At 35.9% G+C, this 20358-nt stretch overlaps 1 protein-coding gene across 1 annotated transcript; it reads left to right on the top strand.

The window, feature by feature from the left end:
* The first annotated feature begins 1013 nt into the window (after positions 1–1013).
* On the top strand, positions 1014–6882 carry LOC115975329. The gene is made up of 5 exons (XM_031096064.1): positions 1014–1679; positions 1920–4263; positions 5095–5155; positions 5243–5466; positions 6461–6882. The coding sequence occupies exons 1-5, from the start codon at positions 1565–1567 to the stop codon at positions 6513–6515; spliced, it is 2799 nt and encodes a 932-aa protein (XP_030951924.1). The 5' UTR covers positions 1014–1564; the 3' UTR covers positions 6516–6882.
* Positions 6883–20358: the final 13476 nt, after the last annotated feature.

Here is a 20358-nt window from a genome sequence, read left to right as displayed (position 1 = left end):
TTTTTTCTTTTCTTATATTTATAGTTTTATGATATTTATTCTTCTTAATAATCGGATTCAATTAATAATAGATACATACTTTTATATTAAGGGTTCAGTTATGTATGACATACATTGATTATCCAGTTTTGAAAATATTTTATAGAGAATTGAAAAGTTATAAAAAAAAGTTAGTAATTTTTTCATAAAAAATTATCTAAAATAGTTTAATAAGGTATTCTCTAAGGCATATATTATTAAAACTCTTATATTAATAAAAGATTAAAATTCAGAATAAGTGCGGTCCTCCAAACAAATTTTCTGAATCGATTATTATAATCTCACTTGCACAGATATATCACTTTCATTGGTTCCATCTTCTTAAAAAATATCTTAACAGTATCTAAGAAACTTTCTGGTGATTCTCTTCCATGTCTTGTAGTATCAATGATTCAAATTTGAATGTGCGGGGCCTTCTTCTATCATTCAATCAAATTCTAAACTAAACCAAAGCGTAACATATCCGTTAATCTCTTCTTCTATCAAATCAATCAACCATCTCACTCGTCAACTTAACACCATCCGCAGCTAGTTTTGCCTTTTCCAAAAGAGAAATGCGAGTGACACACAGATTATTGCAATTTTTGCCAAAATTTATTATGTGTATGAGCGGTGGAAAACAAATAATGAGTCTATACGCGGTCTGCTCACAATTCATTATGTGATATTTTTTGTGGTACGCATTTCTCTTTCCAAAAAAAGAAAAAAAAAAAAAGGGCTAAGATTATAAATACTCATAACTTTATCACACCCACAAATAATTAGGTAGTAAATTATGACAAAAATTGTGTGAATTTTTGTGATATTAGCATTGTTAAAAAAAAAAAAAAAAAAAAAAAAACACACGCCAGTACTAGTGTACTGTACCACTACTTTTACTTTTTCAAACCAGCTAAGCTTTGAAACAGTTCGGTCCTATAAGCGTATTTCCTAGACACGTACACGCTTTGTTTTTTCCCTGGTCACAACTTGTGTGCCTTTTATATTCCAGGAAACCTGTCGGGAACCGAGCCAACTATATTAACTCCTTCCCTCCAAGCTCTTCCCTTTTCTTGGGAACTGTATATTCTCAGTTCAATATCCACTTTTTTTTCTTCTTCTTTAATCTTTATCGGAAATTTAAAAAGAAACAAGTTTGTTTTGTTGTGTTTTGTTTTGTTAGTATTTTTGTACTCTTTTCGTTTGTCTCAACAGCAAGAATATTTTAGTTTGTTTCAATAGCAAGAAAAATGTGGGAGTTTGGAAAACCAAACTAGCCACGAAGCCCAAAGTAGTAGTCCTGTGATTCTGTGTAGGATGTCGTTTTATGTAATTCCATTTTTGTAACTATTTCTTATGTGGGTATATACGATTTTCTTCTTGTGAAAATGTGTTGAAGTAGAAATTGTTGTTGTTTTATTGAGTTTTTGGGGGGTTTTAGTTTAAAGGGATTTGTGGGTTTCGAGGTTTGTTGGGTTGGTATTTAGCATTTGGATGATTTAGGTTGGTGTTCTGGTTCTGGGTCTTGGATTTTGATGCTTTAATAATGGCTGACCGGTCCAACGTTCGGTTAGTTCGTTGCCCGAAGTGTGAAAACCTGCTACAAGAGTTCCCTGACTTCTCTGTTTACCAGTGTGGTGGTTGTGGTACTGTTCTTCGAGGTAAGCTTGCTTTTCCTCTCTTTCTTTTCTCTAACTTTAATAAGTTTTTTTAATTTTTTTTTTTTAAAAATTTTTTTGACTCTTATTAGTTTGAATGCTAAGAATTAATAGAAACAATTTTGACAAAAAAAAGATGTTTGAAATTTAAGGTAGAGATGTCAAAGTTTAGTTCTTTAAGGTGTTTCATTTTTATTTTTGACAATTTCAACATCAGTATATAAGGCTGTTTTGGTGTTACAGCTAAGAAGAAAGCTCCTGGGAATGATGGGTTTTTGTTTACATCTGATGAGAAGAAGGGTAAAGGGAGTTCAGAGAAATTGGAGAGTTTGTCAGAGAAAGAGGATGGTAGTTTAGGCATTGCTTCTAATACTGAGAGGGGGAGTGATGGGATTGAAGTGAATAGGAGGAAAGAGAGAATATTTGGAGAAAGAACTGTTAATTTGATTGGTAATTCTTTGTCAAAAGTAGAGAATAAACAAGTTTTGCTTGATAATGATAGAAATTTTAGGGAAGAGGTTAAGGGCTTAAGGGTTGAACAGGGTGGCACGGAGAAAGAAACTAGATTTTTTGATAGATATATGGGACTGTCTGAACGCCCTGTGGACAATTGGGTTCGTGGAGATAAGCATGATGTGAAAATGAACAGGCCTGAGTTTGTTAATTTGAGTACCAGAGAAAATTTGGCCCAGTTTAGGAGTTCAGCTGGGTCTTCAAGATCGAGGGCAAATATGGAGCAGTGGGGTGTGGAAAGAGATGAGTTTGGGGGATTTTACAGAAGCTCCAGGGCGGTTGTTGGTCAAAAGGGATATCCAGCTTTTGCTTATCCTGATGAGGGACCTTCAAACTATAAGCCAGAATCATATTATGGCTATGGAGAGCCTATAAAGCATGGTGATGAATCGGATGAGTCTAACAGAGTTGTACATCTAGAACAAAATCGAGCTGAACTCCTTAGGAAGCTGGAGGAGTTGAAGGATCAACTTAGCAGATCTTGTGATGTGGAAGATAATCCAAGGGCTCCTGTTGATAGGACTCAGCCTGATCCTTATGGTGGCCAGGATGTTTATAACGTTTCAATGCAGCCTTCTGCTCTGGATAAGCATGGCCTACGGCCGCCTTACTTCAATCATACAAATGGAACTGTTCCTTTTAGGAATCACCATAATATGGATTCACTGAATTGCTATCCTCCAAGGCATGTCATGAATGAGTTTCCTGCATATGAGGATCCATATCAGCCACAAATGACAAGGAGGCCTCTCCATCAACCTCCCGGTCAATACTTACAACGACCACCTTATGAATACTTTCCAGGGCAGTACATGGGATTCAATCAAGATCCCTTTGCATCATCGTATCGACCTGAAACTTTTTTCCACCGGCCATCATGCTCTTGTTATCACTGCCTCAACCAGAATTGGCACCTTCCTCCACGAGTTCCACCCACCGTGTATAACACTAGAAGGATTCAGAAGGACCATATCAATTCCAATTTCCACTGCCATGACAATATTGGGCCACAAAGTTATAATCCTCAAGTTGCCAATCCTCACTTGTGGAATCCGCAGATGCATACAAGATGGGCAAGTGACATTGACTCAGACGTGGATGGTCTTGGTCAGAGTGGTCCAAGAAGGGTGGTGGCAGCCCATGGGGATGGATGGCGTTGCCATCCTCTAGCAGGTGGTGCCCCATTCATAACTTGCCATAATTGCTTTGAGTTGTTAAAACTTCCTAGAAAACTTAAAAAGATAGAGAAGAATCAGCAGAAAATGCAATGTGGTGCCTGTTCAACCATAATATTGTTTGAGATTGTAAATAAGAAACTAAGTGTGCCTGTTCCCGAAGAAACCAAGCAAATATCTACTGAGGCTGATGAAGCTTCTAAAGAGGTATTAAATGAAAGCAATCCAAGTTCTCAAGGTTGTTTGAATGCTGGCAACATAAACTCCTCTGAAGATTTTGATAATTCTAGTTATATCTTCGATTTGGCAGATAATAGGCACCATATGCAATCAGAAGACCCGAGGTTGAACTTAAGCGAATCTGAGAAAAGACATGGCCTTACTTCATCTTCTGAGGAGAGCCTGGGTACATCGATTGTCCAGGGAGATATTTCTCACTCTGCTGAGCAGCCCTTAAGAGATGACTTGTCTCCTACACTTCCAGGTTCACCGTTCCTGGACCGTTCTTATTTTTCTGATGATCATGCAGTGGGCAAATATGGGCAGGGAAACAATAGCAAACGTGTGGACCAAGACAAGGTGGTCCTTAGTAGGATCACTTCTCGACAAAATTCTGTTAAAGATATGTCAGTGGCAACCGAGATGGAGGTGTCATTCAATGATTTTCATCATACAAGTTTATCTCAAGACTCTGTGGAGCTAAGTAAGGAAAAAGATCAACATAAGCTGAACAGGAATACTGAATCATTCTTCATTGGTCTTATCAAGAAGAGCTTTAGGTCCACTCAAAGTCTGGAAAATGAAAGACCTAATGTTTTTGTTAATGGGCAACCAATACCAGACCGTGTGGTTAAAAAGGCCGAAAAGTCAGCTGGGTCAATTCAGCCAGGAGATTATTGGTAGGTCTATATAATCACAATCAGGTGTTTGATGCATTATATATCATCCAAAACATGCATATCTTGGATTGAGAACATATATTATGAATAATTCCATGTAGGTGACATAAAAACACTGGCATTGTTGGGCAATTCAAATTAGGAGATTGAATTATTAATGTATATGAAGATGCTTCCATAAATGAAACTCTAGCCTAGTGACCAATTAATTCTAAAATTTATGAAGCTATAAAATAATTGTCTGATTTCTTACATTGTTGATGGTGTATTTACAGATAAAGGCTATAAAAAAAAGTATTTTACAAGGCTTGACAGTTAGAATTTATGTGTGTTCTCTAGATATAGTTTGGCATTTGGTGTGAAGAGACTCGTATTCACTCTTGTCATGCTAGAGTAGAATGGTTGAGCCTTAGCTCAGTTGTATGATGTACCCCAGGGATGGCTTGGCCCGAAATCCTTAAGTGCTTTATGGAGGCCAAGACTCTCTTTAAGACAATGGTTAACCTATGCCTCCGAGTATTGGTTCAACTAGGTCTCATATTATTTTGTGTAATTTATGATTTTGCAGGAACTTATATTCAAGATTATGGTTCCAACAAGCATTAATTAGCCAGCAATTTTTTGTGTTCTTGTCATGGTTGCAGGAGAACTTAGGAATATAATTGGTATTGGTCTATAATCATCTAAAAACCTCAAGCTCGTTCTATGTTGGAGCAAGATTATTTTCGTTAAATGGACTTATTCGTGTCATTGTTTATTTGCATGACATTATGCTGTTTTCATTTAGCTAAAATACTAAAAATATTTCTTTTTTGTCTTTGCTTTCACCAGGTATGATTTTCAAGCTGGATTCTGGGGTGTGATGGGCCACCCTTGCCTTGGCATAATACCTGTGAGATCCATTGGTTCTTGGTTCATAAATTGGTGACAAAATTTAATATCATGAATTTATAGGTAAATTTTTGTTGTTGTTTTGCAGCCATTTATTGAAGAATTCAACTATCCCATTCCAACAAATTGTTCTTGTGGAAACACAAGTGTCTATGTTAATGGGAGAGAGCTTCATCAGAAAGATCTGGACTTGCTTGCCAGCAGAGGACTACCAACTGCAAGAGATAAATTTTATATTATTGAGATTTCTGGGAGAGTTGTAGATGAGGACTCTGGAAAAGAAATAGATGGCTTGGGCAAACTTGCTCCAACGTAAGTCCTGCTACTCATTCACAATGCTTAGAAGCATGTTTGAAACCCTGAGACAATGCTAAAACCATCACTTAGATTAAAATTCTTAACTTCTAAGAATTGTGGTTCACAGTTCACACAATTGGTGATACCATAATCGATTTTTTTCTAGTGTATATAATTTAATAATTGGTGATACCATTACTTGTTTCTAACACCTCTATGCTACCTGATGGACTTTAAAACAAAGGAAGGAAAAGAAAAGGAGGAAACTAGTTAGTATGTTTTCATATCCTGCCATGTAGAAGGTGTTGTGATAGTGAAAGCTTTGATTCTGTTTGTTGTGGGAACTGGGAAAGGGCCGCTGGATAGCACTCCCATACAAGATTGGTAGTGAGTCTAGTGACCACTATTATGGCTTGTGAAAGATGTCACAAATAAAAGATAGGAACAAAGAAAACTAGAAAGAAAAATAGACACAACCCCACATTAGAGACGAATATCAAGAATTTCTGTGGTTTGACAATAGCCTATGTCCATGGGTGGCAACAAGGCATGAATTCACTATATCAAAGAGAGATTACAAAGTGTTTACACACTCAAGGAGCACTCACAAATAATAAAATCTCTCTCTAAAGGTTTCTCAAGCTAATTCAGATTTTCTCCTTGTGTGGGAGGACCCTTGGCTTAAGCCACCAAACCCTTTGTAGTTTGTCTATTTATAAGACTTCAAAACCTTATTTTTGGTGGACAAGGTATACTTTGTGCATAAGGAATGCTAATATACTTCTTTAACAAGGAATATACTTTCCTTTCACACCAAGAAAAACGTAAACCAAGTAAAATTCGGAATTTGAGAAAATTTCTATCTCAATACAACTTTATGGTATCAGTTCCATGGAGTATGATTTGTTAGGCAAATGTATGCTCAAAACTATTGAGTGTCTTTCTTTTCTGATGGGATAAATTGCATTTTTTATGATGTGTCATTGACCATGGGTAATTTTTTGAACAGTGTCGAGAAGGCAAAACGTGGATTTGGCATGAAAGTTCCAGCAAGGTTTATATGATTTGTATTTTTTTGGATTTGATGACCTTGTTGAGTTGTGGATGCTTCAGTGTTCTTTTAATGAAATTGATGTGGCAATTGCAGTATTGGGGTGTGTATTTAATATTTATTAGCTTGGGTGCTGTGTTCCAATGTAGATGCAAGGCCAAAGTCCTTTGTAACATATGTGCTCGATCGTTCATTCATATAGATCTCTTTGTGGGCAAGCTGATTAGACCATGCAATTTGTCAAGTAATGGTATATTGAGCTAATGTAGCTGATCCATTGTTGAACATTCAGCAAAAGGTGTCAGATTTTTCATGTCAAGCATTTGAGTGCATCCAGTGGAATGCTTTGGTAGCCATATAAAATGTCTCTTGAGATGTTACTGGGTCTGTCATCTGTTGCAGCATATCAAATGAGAGACAAGGCCAATCTCGTATGCATTTGGATTGGCTTATTTGTTAAAAGTAAATAAAAGTACAGCTGAACTTAAAAAAGAAAGAAAGCTAAACTTTAAAAATCTGTATATAAGCAAATAACCCCCAGAAAAATCAATTAAATCTATATCCTATTACTTGGTGATCAGATTTATTTACTTATTTGGTGATAATAGTAATATACTTGAATCCGATTTATTTGCCTACTTGGTGATAATATTAAGATATAGATGGGGTGCACACACCTGATAGGGAATGGCTTGTGTCCAATAGCTAGTTTCACTGGATATGTTGGAATACGGATACGTGTCCAAGATTGGACACTTGTCTGCATCGCAACGTGACCAGTGGAACTGACCACTAGATACTAGCGTCACCCCACTTGATATGCTACAAGAGGAAGGAGGCTTGTATGATCCATAGGGTGACAAAGTGTAACTAGACCGAAAAAAAAGTTTACCATATAATTGTCGGTTGACTAGGAAAGGCCAACAAATTCGGCATAGTAATTAACATAGCTATGCTTCTAATGCAATAATTAGCATTTTTTTTGGACCAATTTTTATAGCAAAGGAGAGAGGTACACCCAAAAATAAATGAATAGGACTTTAGTAAGATGGCTCAACTTATTGAGTAAAGGACTATACCAAAATCTTCTACGCAAACAGCCCAAGCATAGCAATTGTTGGGAGAAACAGAGTGGTGCATTAAAATGAAAAGAAATGATAATGACATTGTGAAGGAGATGCACGAATGTAATTCAACCACTGATTGTAATTTAAAATCCTTTTATTGATTGGACTGTTAATTAAAGGGAACCTAATTTTGTTGCTCATAAAATTGTTTAATGGGCCCTTTTGTTTAATGTTGAGAGAGATTTGCATCTCCTTGATACTTGATTTTTGCTTTGGGAACCATAGGCTAGACGGACTTTTTTTGAATTTTTTTGGAACAAAGTTTTTCTCCAAACTCATCATATATATTTATATTGAATGTGAATTTTGAAAATCTAACCGTTAGATTGCATGTTTTTATTAAATCCTTAATACTTACAAAATTTCAAGAAAATCAAAGATCAATTGCTATATCATCAAATAAATGTTATAATTTCAAGTTTTTGTAATCTAAAATTGTATATAAAAAATAAGTTAATTGATTAAATAGTAAATAATATCCGATTTGAATGAAATTTGATATGCATGTTAAGAATATAAGGAACATGAAATTCAACGGTTAGATTTTCAAAATTCACCCCCAAAAAAGAAATATATGAGAAATTTGAAGAGTTTTTCTTCAACCTAGTTCGGGCAAAAACGGTATTCGAAACGAATTTTTTTTTTTTTTTAGGCTAGATGGACTTAGTTGCCCTTCTTTATAAATATTTTTTTTGTCCCTTTGTGGTTTTGCTACCGAATTGTATTATTTAGATTTAAAAAAATTGGCATTGATAACCCAAATGATGTAAGCAGAAAGCTTGATTTTTTTTTTGAAAACGCATCTTTATATTAAAGCTTAATGTGCATCAAAGTACAGAGCTTCCAAGGCCGGTTGAGGGGATTCCTCTAACCAAGTCATATCCTCATTGATACAATGTGCAAAACAAGCTAGAGAGTGAGCCACAGAATTAGCTGAACGAGCAACACAGGACAGCGAACGGACTTGTAGTCCCGTAGCCAGGCAGTGGACGTCGGAACACAAATGGCCCAACTTGGACTGAAACATGCGTGAGCTTGAAATGGCATTCATAACCACCGAGTTGTCTCCTTCAAGTACCAGATCAGTGAAGCCTGAATCTGCAGCAAACTCCAGCGCCTTCCTACAAGCCAACACCTCCGCTTCCTCACTGTCAGAGACAGCCGGTCCTCCTGCAGATAGAGTCGCCATAACCTCCCCACCGTTATTCCAGATCACCACCCCAAAACCCGACGCCTCACCGTCCTGGAAGATGTCTGCATCAAAGTTGAGTTTGTAACTTAGGCATGGCGGGGGATTCCACCTTGAACTTCTCGCACTAACTGTCGACACAGCCAGCTGGACTTGGGACAGTTTAAACTCCTCCAAGAATTCACCAGCTCTCTTCACCAGCCGAGAAGGGTCCTGAATCACTCCACCAAACATCACTGTATTGCGCTGAGTCCATATGAGCCAAGCTTGTACGAAAAACAACTCCAACTCCTCCCGAGATAGCTTCACCATTAATTCCTCCACCAAGTGCAGAAAATCGAGTTGGCCACCCTTTCCTTTCTGTAACTTCCTCATGCTTCCAGCCCATATGTCCTGAGCCACGCCACATTCCTACAACACATGCAGCTCTGTTTCACTAGTTCGTTTACAGAGTACACATGTACTATCTTCAACTACATGTTTTTGAAGCAAGTTGGCACGGGTAGGTAGAATACCATGACAAGCCCGCCACACGAAGACTTTAATTTTATTTGGAATGTGCATCTGCCATATCTTTCTCCACACCAACTCGCTATCTCCTGCCATTGAGCTTTCCCCTTGCATGCTCGCTTCCTTCCTGACTTTACATGCTACCTTATAACTTGACTTGACAGAATAGTCCCCATCTCTGTTGAAGAGCCAAAAAATAGAGTCAGACATGAATCTTCTACTAAGTGGGATTCTAAGGATTGCATCAACATCTTCTTTATGGAACTTCATCTCTATCAAATTTTTATCCTAGGCACCAACATTCCAGTCAATAAGTTCCACCACCCTCCATTCCCATTCTACCTCTTGTGGTTGGTAAATCACCATGTTGCTAGGGTGATTCGGTATCCACTTATCTGCCATAACTCTAATATCAGCTCCAGTTCCCACCCTCCAGCAACATCCATTTTTCAGGATTTCTTGAGCAGCTAGAATACTTTTCCAAACATACGAGCTGTTGGGAGCATCCTTAGCCTCCAAGAAACTGCACCTTGGAAAGCACCTAGCCTTGAAGCAAGCATATACTAATGAACCTGTATCCTGGATCAGCCTCCAACCTTGCTTGGCAAGCATTGCCAAATTAAAACACCGAATGTCCCTAAATCCCATGCCCCCTTCCCTTTTTGGCTTAGACATCGAATCCCAACTCTTCCAATGGATTTTCCTTTCTTCACCCACCTGACCCCACCAGAATCGAGCACACATGGCATTAAGTTCATTACAGAGCTTCAGAGGTAAAAGAAAAACCCCCATAGTGTATGTGGGAATAGATTGAGCTACAGCTTTTATTAGTACCTCCTTCCCCGCCCTCAGCAACAGTTTACCCTTCCAACCCTGGAGCTTTTTCCAAATTCTATCCTTGAGAAAGGAGAAGGTTTGATATTTAGATCTACCAATCAAGGTTGGTAGCCCCAAATAAGATTCAAATCTTGCGACTTCCTGTACCCCTAACATGTTCTTAATCTCTTCCCTATGCCTTGCTTCAGTATTGCTGCTAAAATAAATGGAAGACTTTTCCAAATTTATGCATTGCCCTGAAGCCAAAGCATACAAGTCCAAGATCTCCATCAACACCTGCACCTCTCCTTGGTTTGCCTGGCAAAATACTAGAGAATCATTTGCAAATAGAAGATTAGAAATACAGGGAGCACTTCTGCAAATGGACATCCCATGAATCTGCCCCTCCGTCTCAGCTTTGGCTAGAAATGAAGTAAAACCCTCTGCACATAGGAGAAACAAATAAGGAGATAATGGGTCTCCCTGTTGGATCCCCCTAGATGGTGAGATATTACCAAAGGGTTTACCATTAATGCATATAGAGAAAGAAGGAGTGGTAACACAAGACATGACCCGATCAATCCAAATCTCAGGAAACCCCATCTTTTCCATAATGCCTTTGAGAAAAGCCCACTCAACCCTGTCATAAGCTTTACTAATGTCCAGTTTCAGTGCAATAGAGCATTTTTTTGCCTTTTTTACGACAATGCATGGCATGTAAACATTCATAAGCAACCAATATATTATCAGTTATAAGGCGGCTGGGAACAAAAGCACTTTGGGTAGGAGAGATTATTTGGGGAAGTATTTGTTTCAGTCTGTTGGCTAGGACTTTAGAGATGATTTTATAGATGACATTACAAAGGTTGATAGGTCTATAGTCAGACATTTTCTCTGGGGATTTGATTTTTGGGATAAGAATAATGTTGGTGTAATTCACAGCAGAGTCCATATTTCCAAAATTTAGAAAATTTAATACCGCTACAACAACATCATCACCAACAATATTCCAAATTTTTTGGTAAAAAAGTGCATTCATACCGTCGAGTCCAGGAGCCTTTGTTGGTCCCATTTGGAACAACACTGCTTTGATCTCATCCACACTGTATTCCATGGTCAAAATCTCCTTCATATCATCGGTGATTTTTTGCTAAACGGCATTCAAACACTCCTCCACCCGATCACATGTACCTGCTATAAACATCCTCTCAAAATAACTGGTGGCTACCTGACCAATATCTGATATGTCCTCCACCCACCTATTGTCTTGTGTTCTTATCCCCTGAATCAAATTTCTCCTTCTTCTATTTGATGCCTTAAAGTGAAAAAATTTCGTGTTCTTATCCCCATGCTTTAGCCATGAAATTCTTGATCGTTGTGCCCAGTAAATCTCTTGCTTCATTAATAGATCATCCAGCTCCTTACTGATTACTAAGAATTCAGCCTTACTGTCATCTGTTGTCTCTTCCTTGTTAAGGTCTTCCACCCATTTTTGGAGTGTTTTGATTCTCTCTGTATTAAGGTGGGTTCTGGTGGAGCCCCACGCATGCAAGTCCATTCCACAGCTTGAGATTCTCTCCTTTATCCCGTTCAAACCCGAGCACAACCAACCGGTTTTGTCAAAGCCTCATGAACCATTGCTTCACATTCCTCCCAGAGTAACCATGATTCTTCAAACTTGAAAGCTCTTGGATCCCTTGCATAACTGCTTCTAGGAGTTCTAATTTGCAAAAGTAGTGGTGCATGGTCAGAAGCATGTGAAACAAGATGATTAACAACACTTGCCGAAAATTTCATTTTCCAACTCTCTGTTGTTACTGCACGATCTAAGCGCTGCCTAGTGTTGGCCAAACCTGGACGTTTATTGTTCCAGGTGAAAGGATACCCAACAAACCCCAAATCAGTTAGGTGGCACTGTTCCAAGGCTTCCTTGAACTCATCCATTTGGTTGTATGGAGGTGCCCGAGCACTCTGTTTCTCATGAGAATGCAAAATGGTGTTAAACCCTTATGCACATCCAAGGACCCTCCATGAAAGACATCAAGTGACGGAGTAATGCCCACGACTTGGATTTCTGCGAAGACTCTGGCCAGCCATAAAACCCCGTCATGTACCACACAAAACCGTCCTCCTCCCTCACCTTTGCTAGAATATGGTTTTGTGTAAAATTAATAACATCCACGTCCACTCCATGCTTCCAGATCAGAGCTAAACCACCTCCAGAGTTTGGGTTTTTCACTATGAGTTGATTGGGAAAAGGTAGGTCCTTACAATGCTTCTTAAAACCTTTCTTGTCCAGCCTTGTTTCCATGAGGAAACAAATATTGGGAGCTTGATCCTTCACCAATTTTTGAAGGCTTCGAACTATCCAAGGGTTCCCAAGCCCTTGGCAGTTCCAGCTCAGCAGCTTCATTGTGATCGGCAAGGGTGATCGAGCACCCCTGCCGCTGAGTTTAGTAAATTGTCATCTTGGAGTTTCCCCCGTTTCACAAAGCTTGATTTTAATCTATTAATTTTTATATCAAGTAGCCATCATCAACCAACCATAGATAAAATTAGTGTCAACATTGATAACCTAGGATTGACTTAGTCCATGATTTGTTTACTAACCAAAGAACAGGTAAATGAATGGTTTTATTCTCTCCTGATTGCCGAAATAAAAAGTATTCAAAGTTTTCAAACTATTCAGCCATAAATGCAAGTCAAAGAGTTGAAAGTTGAAACCTCGGTTATTGAAAAGTTTTTGGCCTTTCACAAATCGAAAATTTATTAGGTATTTTGTTGATCAGGTCCTATGGTAGGATTTATGTGTGAGACTCCCTTTTTATGTGAGAGGTGAGGGATTGCTCGTGCCTCTTGGAATATCCTTCACAAATAATAATGAGTTTTATTAATTAAATTTATGTTAAAGTCTATTATTTATATGAGTGAAGGAAGTAGTATTTATATAATAAAGAAGGAAGTAGTATTTACATAATAATAAATAATTTTTCATATTACATGGTTGATTAGAAATTACCTACAATATTGGTTAGAGATATTTTTAATTTCTCTCCCAAAACTTTTAGTATTCGTAATTAAACTTCCTTATCATTTAGATTGATACAAAATGATTTTTTTTTTTTTTTTTGGGTCATAATTATTGGATTTTCTATTCCAAGTTTACAACATGTATATGTCATATGAAAGATGGAATTTAGCCTCTAAATTGGCATGGATAATGTTGAGGTACAAATTTCCAGGCCTTAATTTCATTAGCCCACTCACAAAAATATCCACACAAGCCCATAAATTATTTTGAGCCCACATAAATATCTCCCACATATTACTCAAATATTCTCCATGTTATTGGGCCTTCACAAATACTCCATACACAAGCCCATAAATTGCCGTGGGTCCTTTCATAAATATTACCCATTATATCCCACATATTATCCAACTTAGGTTTCCCACAAAAAATACTCACCATGTTACTACCAAAATTGGGCCACAAATTATGCTATCTCCACAAAAAACCCAAAATCATTCAACTTGTGGGCAAAGCCCAAAGGCCCAACAGAACCTTCTAACAAAGCCCGCTACGATGTGACATCTCTAAAGTCTGCTACGATGCGGCATCTCTAAAACCTGTTACGAGGCAGCATCTTTAAAACTCACTATGATGTGGCATCTTCAAAACCTACTATGATACGGCATCTCTAAAGCCCGCTACGATGTGGCATCTCTAAAGCCCGCTACGATGCGGCATCTTTAAAACTCACTACGATGCGGCATCTTCAAAGCTCGCTACGATGCATCTTCAAAGCCGCTACGATGCGAAATCTCTAAAACCCGCTATGATGCGGCATATTCAAAGCCCGCTACGATGTGGCATATCTAAAGCCTGCTACAATGCAGCATATCCAAAGCCCGCTATGATGCGGCATTTCTAAAGCCTGCTACAATGCGGCATCTATAAAGCCTGCTACGATGAGGCATCTTCAAAACCCGCTAAGAAGCGGCATATCTAAAGCCCGCTATGATGCGACATCTCTAAAACCCGCTACGATGCGGTATCTTCAAAGCCCGCTACGATGCGGCATATCTAAAGTCTACTACAATGCGGCATCTCTAAAGCCCACTATGATGTGGTATCTCTAAAACCCGCTATGATGTGGCATCTTCAAAACCCGCTACGATGCGGCATCTCTAAAGTTTGCTACGATGTGGCATCTCTAAAACCTGTTACGATACGGCAATATTTTTACAAAATCCTACAAAGCCCAAATGCTAATTTGGCACCAGTTTTTATAAAGCCCAAATGTTAACTTGGCACTATATTTACAAAGCCCAAATGCTAATTTGGCACTATTTTTACAAAACCCAAATACTAATTTGGCATTATCCTACAAAGCCCAAATGCTAATTTGACACTATTTTTACAACGCCCAAATGTTAAGTTGGCACTTATTTTACAAAGCCTAAATACTAATTTGACAACTATTTCTAAAAGCCCAAATAATACAAAAGCTCAAATCTATTTTGGCAACTATTTTACAAAGACCAAAACACTATTTTGGCAAAAATAATTACTTTATGCTCAAAACCCGAATGCTATTTTGGCACTACTTTACAAAGCCCAAATGCTATTTTGGCACATACTTACAAAGCTCAAATACTATTTTTGACACTTGTTTTACATATGCTAAATCCCTCACTCATGGGAAATGTAATTATTCATCTCTCAAAAAATATCTCTTTCACAAAATTTATGGAAACTATACTCATTTTTCCATAATCAACTAACTACAAAGGCCCATGAATATCACCCATAGCAAAACTCTTCATTTTGTAGTGATAACCAAGCCCAAAAGAGCTCAACTACAAAGCCCAGTTGAGTCGGCCCAACCCACACACAAATCCCAGCAGTTGGAGGTCACGTGAGTTGACTAGCCAAATTTCAGCAACAACTGAACAGCTGGAACCCCTTCCTATCAGGTCCCAACTTGTCCAATCAGATCAGAAGAGGACACGTGTCCCTCAAGGGTTGAACCCTTATTTCACAAGCTGAAATCCCATCATTTCTCATGTGACATAAAACTAAGGGGGATGTGACAGAAAGCTAGGAAGCTTTAGCCAGCTGTCCCTTCTTTCTTCTCCAACCCAGCCGGTCAAAAACCAAGAGCAGCCATGACTAGGCCATTAAAGCTCCTGAAACAACATGAAGTCAACTCATTTTCATATTAAAAATGTGTATTTTTTGGTTCATGGACCAAGCACATGAACCCCAAATGGGGAAACTTAGGGAAATGTGGTTTGGAGGGCACCAATGGGATCCCACCAGAGTTCCCAGTAAGGGCTCCAAGGTTGACACCTAGCTTGGGGTGATCCAATTTGCCCTAAGGAGCTCTGATTCTAGTTGCAGCATAACCAAGATCATTAGCCTAAAGCATGCTCTAATCCCATCAGCCAAGGCCAATCAGCATTCAATACTAAGTCAGAATCCCAACTGTTATTACCCAAAACAGCAACAACCTTCTAAAAGTTGAGCTTACCACTATTAGCTAAAATCCCAAGACCGATTCTCTAAGAATTTTCTGAGGATTGGAAAAGATTTAGCAGAGATTATTTGCTAATCATCCCCTAAAACCCCAGATATAAATGGAACTCTCCATTAATGCTCAACAAACACACTAATGACACCAAGATACGCTAAGAGATACACCAGAAAAGATTTTTCCCGAACCTCTCTATTTAAATCTTCTCTAAGCTCTGAAAAAAGCATGGAGTTCTTAGTTTCAAGCCTAGAAACTAAGTCCCTAGCTCCTAGCTCAAAAACACTTCTCATAACTCTACTTATAGACACTTATCTACCCTCAGCAGAAAGCTTCAGTAGCCTTACTATACTCTCTCACTCATTACTCATACTACTCACAAATGACTCTCTCTACTCATCACTCACTATATATTCACGAACATGTCTTGGCACCATAATGAGCTGGCTGGGATCTCTCTCTCTCTCCCTTCATCTCACACTAAGTTTTCCTCATTATTTGTCATAATAGAACCCATGATATTTACTTATTCATTTACTATTAATGGTTATGATGTAACTGTTACTATAAAATTTTTCCCTCATATTATTGTATTAGAAGACTCCTCTCTAGAGCTAACGGATGATGAGTCTGAAAGTGTAGATATTTTCCTTAATCTATGAAATAGCTAATAGCTGGAGGCTTATCCTGTTTTATCTTACTTTACCACTAGACTATTTTTTGCAGAAATACCTTACCGTTGGGTCATTTTCTGCAGAAACATTTTACTGCTGGGTTATTTCTTACAATATGCTTTTTAACCGTGCTAACGTGTCCACTGTAAGGATTGTTTATGGGCTACTTTTGTTAGTTCCAATCTAGGCCCAAGGCATAAAATACAATGAATTCTTTGGATCTTCACCGATAACCTTTGGGCTGTGCATCAAGCTCATTGTCGAGTTTCGGTTTAGACCTCCAACCCAATATAAATCTTATTTATCAGAAGGAAAACTTTTTCGCCCCCGACAGATAACTATTAGGCCTTAAGGTTGCTTCTTCTTCTTCTTCTTCTTATTTTTATTTTTTTTAACATAAAATGTTTGTTAAGGGAGACATTTTTTTCCGTGTTTAGTTGTGTTCCTAAAAATGCTTTGAAAAATATTTTTTGGTGTTTATCTTGTATGAAAATCTAACATGGCTAATTGCACAAAATCTAACATAATGAAGAGAAAATCCATCACAAAAAATACACCACTCTAACATATGTTCTCATAACAATCCAACCGACACCAGATCTCCAATCAATCACAATAGCAAACAAAATCTCACAATAATTCCAATGCCACAAATTTTAAGCCAATTTAAAAATTTTTAAAAGCAATATTAATTCTAGACCTTATAAAAATTTATCAAAAAAAACATAATAGAAACCTTTGTTTCTATTGAAGGGTTTCTAGGAAATTGTTTATGCCTCTTTAGGGCTGTAAAAAAAATTTATGCCCCAAAAACTTTATTTTTCTAGCTAAACCAAAACATTTTGGTTTGACGAACATTTTCAATTGAGCCAAACACTTGAAAATTAATAAAACAATTTTAAAAAAAACGTTTTGCGTTGAAATAAATGCAGCCTAAAATCAAGCAATGTATTCTACTACCACTTCCATGAAACCATAAGTCATATGTGAAAGCTAAATGTGTTCTAATAAGTAGTATTGTTTCCTAAAAAAAAAAAAAATACTGAAGGCTAAATTAGGGTTAAAATTTTGTAGCAACTGATATTTGTGTGTACATGGGAGAGTGGTTCATTATTTGGGCCATATGGATTTGAATTTGAGGGTCCAAATCCTTTGTTTGGATAATTTAAAAGGATAAAGGTTTGGATATGACCAAAATCTAGCAAAGATTTCAAGACCCTAAATCTTTTTATTTCAAATGACATCACATTAGTTTGTAACACCTATATTAGTAAAATTATTCTAAAAACTTCGATATACTTGCTTTTCCATCTTGTCTAAAAGCAATAGCAGTTGTTGTATATTTGTAAGTCAACAATCATATACTATTTAAAAGTTTTACTAAGAAGCAGCATAATAACACAAATTAAGACATATTTAATATTCTTCTAAAAAACAGAAGAAGATGTATTTAATATTCTACTAAATAATGTTTTGGCATATTTAAACAAAACAAATTTAATAAATTCAAAATTTGCACAAATTTAAAGAGAACTACACATAGTTATAGATCAATAAATTATTTATACGTAGATTTCTCTTTTCGAAAAGTGTGCATAACAAGTCTTTTTAATGGAGTTTGTATTATGTTTTTGTGATAGAGTCTCAAGATATGTTTGCTCTCACTTTTAAATTATTTATAAGTATATTTCTCTCTCCATGTGTGTCTTGTTTGTTTCTAAATTTTTTTATAAAAACCTTAAGTTTCGTATATTTATTATTTTTAACATGTTCCCTTTATTGCTTTTGTGTTAGAGTCTTAAGTTATGTTTGGTAACAGTTTTTGTTTTTTATTTTCAAAAACTTGTTTTTGGAAATTTTTTTTTTCTTGTATTTTTGAAATCAAAAAAAATGTTTGGTTAGTTGAAATTTAAAAAATATTTTTTTGAAGAAAAAGTAGAAAATACTAAAATATGTTATTATTAGAATTTGAACTCTAATGCTAACTCATTAAATGAGATAGATTCATTGAATCAAATGCGTGTTGTCATTGACTTTTGAAAATTATAAACTGAAAATAGTATTTTGCATGTTTTCAGTTTCCTTCACAAAATAAGTTTTGAGAATAGTTTTTGTTTTCTATTCATTTTGGGTTGCCAAATAAGTTTTTTAGTCTAAAAAATAGAAAATTGTTTTTGGAAACATAAAATAAGGAGAAAAACCAATTACCAAACATACCCTTATTCTCTCTCTCACATGTGTATGTGTTTGTTTCTAAAAAAAAAAAAAATGGAAATGTTAAAGAATGTTCTAAGGGCATTGGTTTAGAAATTATTTTTAGAAATATTTTATGGAAAAATGAAAAAACAATTAATTTTGTTGACATCTTTTATATTTTCCATAAAAATTATGTCAATTTTCCTAATATGGTTTATTAAAAATTGCCCTAGGAGCATTTGTTAACATGACCCATAAAAAAAACTTTAAATTTTGTATATTTATTATGTTTAACATGTTCCATTTATGGTAGCTGTTTACAATTTTTTAGGTGTTGTACCTTATATTCTTCAATTAAATTCAACCATATGATTACATTGGCCTAAATAACACAAATGATAGAACTTAGGTACAGTACTTTAGATACTGTTTTTTAGGCTTCCCTTTTAAGATTCAGTCATGTGGTTATTTAACTAAAAAAATACACTTCTATTCCATGTGAAAAAAATCCATATGGCAGAATTTTAAGAGGGGAACATATGGAACAACAGCTCAATACTGTACCTAAGTCTTGCCTTAACACAAAATATGTTTTATTTTCACAAGGACAATTAAATTCATTTATGTAGCTCATTGATCGATACAATCATGTGATTAAATTTAATTGGGAAATCTAAGGTACAACATTGAACAAATTATAACTAAGTTTTGTTGTTTTAAAAAAAAGTCACGTTATGAATGTTCTAAGAGTACAAGTTAAAGAATGCTAAGAGAGCGTTTAGTAAGAGTATTTAAATATAGATTTTTGTTTTGTAATCCATAAAATGGTGGGTTCCACACTTGAATTTATTATTTGGCTAATATTTTTTAAATACAGTTTTCAAAAAACTGTATCCTATTTTCCTGGTTTAGAACATGATTTTGAAAATGGCTAAAAAGATGTTTTCAAGATACATAAAATGTTTTTAATAACTTTTTTTTAGAAGAATGTTTTTAATAACATGGTTGTAAATAAATTAAGAACAGTGGACCCCACATGTTTGTCCAAGCTTTTTTATTTTTTAAATTAAGGAGTTTATCTTTATCACAAAAAGAATTCCCACACTTCAAATTTGAAAATTTTTCATTAAAAAAAAAGGTACATGATGAGCTTTATTCCCTTATAATTATCTACAAAAAAAAGTGATCTACAAATTCTACATGTTACTTTTTAAATTTTATTTTTTTTAAATCTCAAAAATAGAAATGGTTTCCCAAATAATTATTCTTTGATTTTAGTATTTTAAAATTTTTTTTTGAAAGTGAGAGCCAAACTTGTATAATATAAAAATTATTATCTGAAAACTAGTTTCAAATTCAATTTTTTGAATTTTTTTTTTTATACTGTTTTAAAAACAAAAACAAAAATCTTCCTACTAATCAGGCTCTAAAATTATCAACTATAAATTGTAACTCATGATATTCAAAAGAAAAATACACTTGCCAAATTTTTGGGTTGATTTCTCGTATACATACGCAAAGGAAAAAACATCAAGTGTAGTATGTTACTCTTCCAATTGGAGAAGTATTATCCACAACATTTTCTAAACAAATCATAAGTGATAAGTTGTTACTGGTTATAATTTGAATTCATCACTGAAATTACATTTTTACTCACTAGTAACAACTAATAACAACTTGTTATTTATGATTTGTTGTGAAAGTATTGATAAAATGTTGTGAACATAACATTTCTTAACTAATTAAATTCAAATATATGATTGCATTTATCAATAAATCACAAATTGTGTTATCTTTTTCAAGGAAAATT

Source organism: Quercus lobata, chromosome 2, assembly GCF_001633185.2.
Source record: "Quercus lobata isolate SW786 chromosome 2, ValleyOak3.0 Primary Assembly, whole genome shotgun sequence".
Taxonomy (NCBI): Eukaryota; Viridiplantae; Streptophyta; class Magnoliopsida; order Fagales; family Fagaceae; genus Quercus; species Quercus lobata.
The sequence above is the reverse complement of the archived record's forward strand: the minus strand, read 5'-3'. Positions and strand labels throughout refer to the sequence as shown.

Bases quoted from the DNA above. Each gene is read 5' to 3' on its own strand.
- LOC115975329 (XM_031096064.1), top strand. From the start codon at position 1,565: ATGGCTGACCGGTCCAACGTTCGGTTAGTTCGTTGCCCGAAGTGTGAA. The intron at 4,264-5,094 runs GTAGGTCTATAT...TGCTTTCACCAG, and splicing joins ATTCAGCCAGGAGATTATTG to GTATGATTTTCAAGCTGGAT. The intron at 5,156-5,242 runs GTGAGATCCATT...GTTGTTTTGCAG, and splicing joins CTTGCCTTGGCATAATACCT to CCATTTATTGAAGAATTCAA.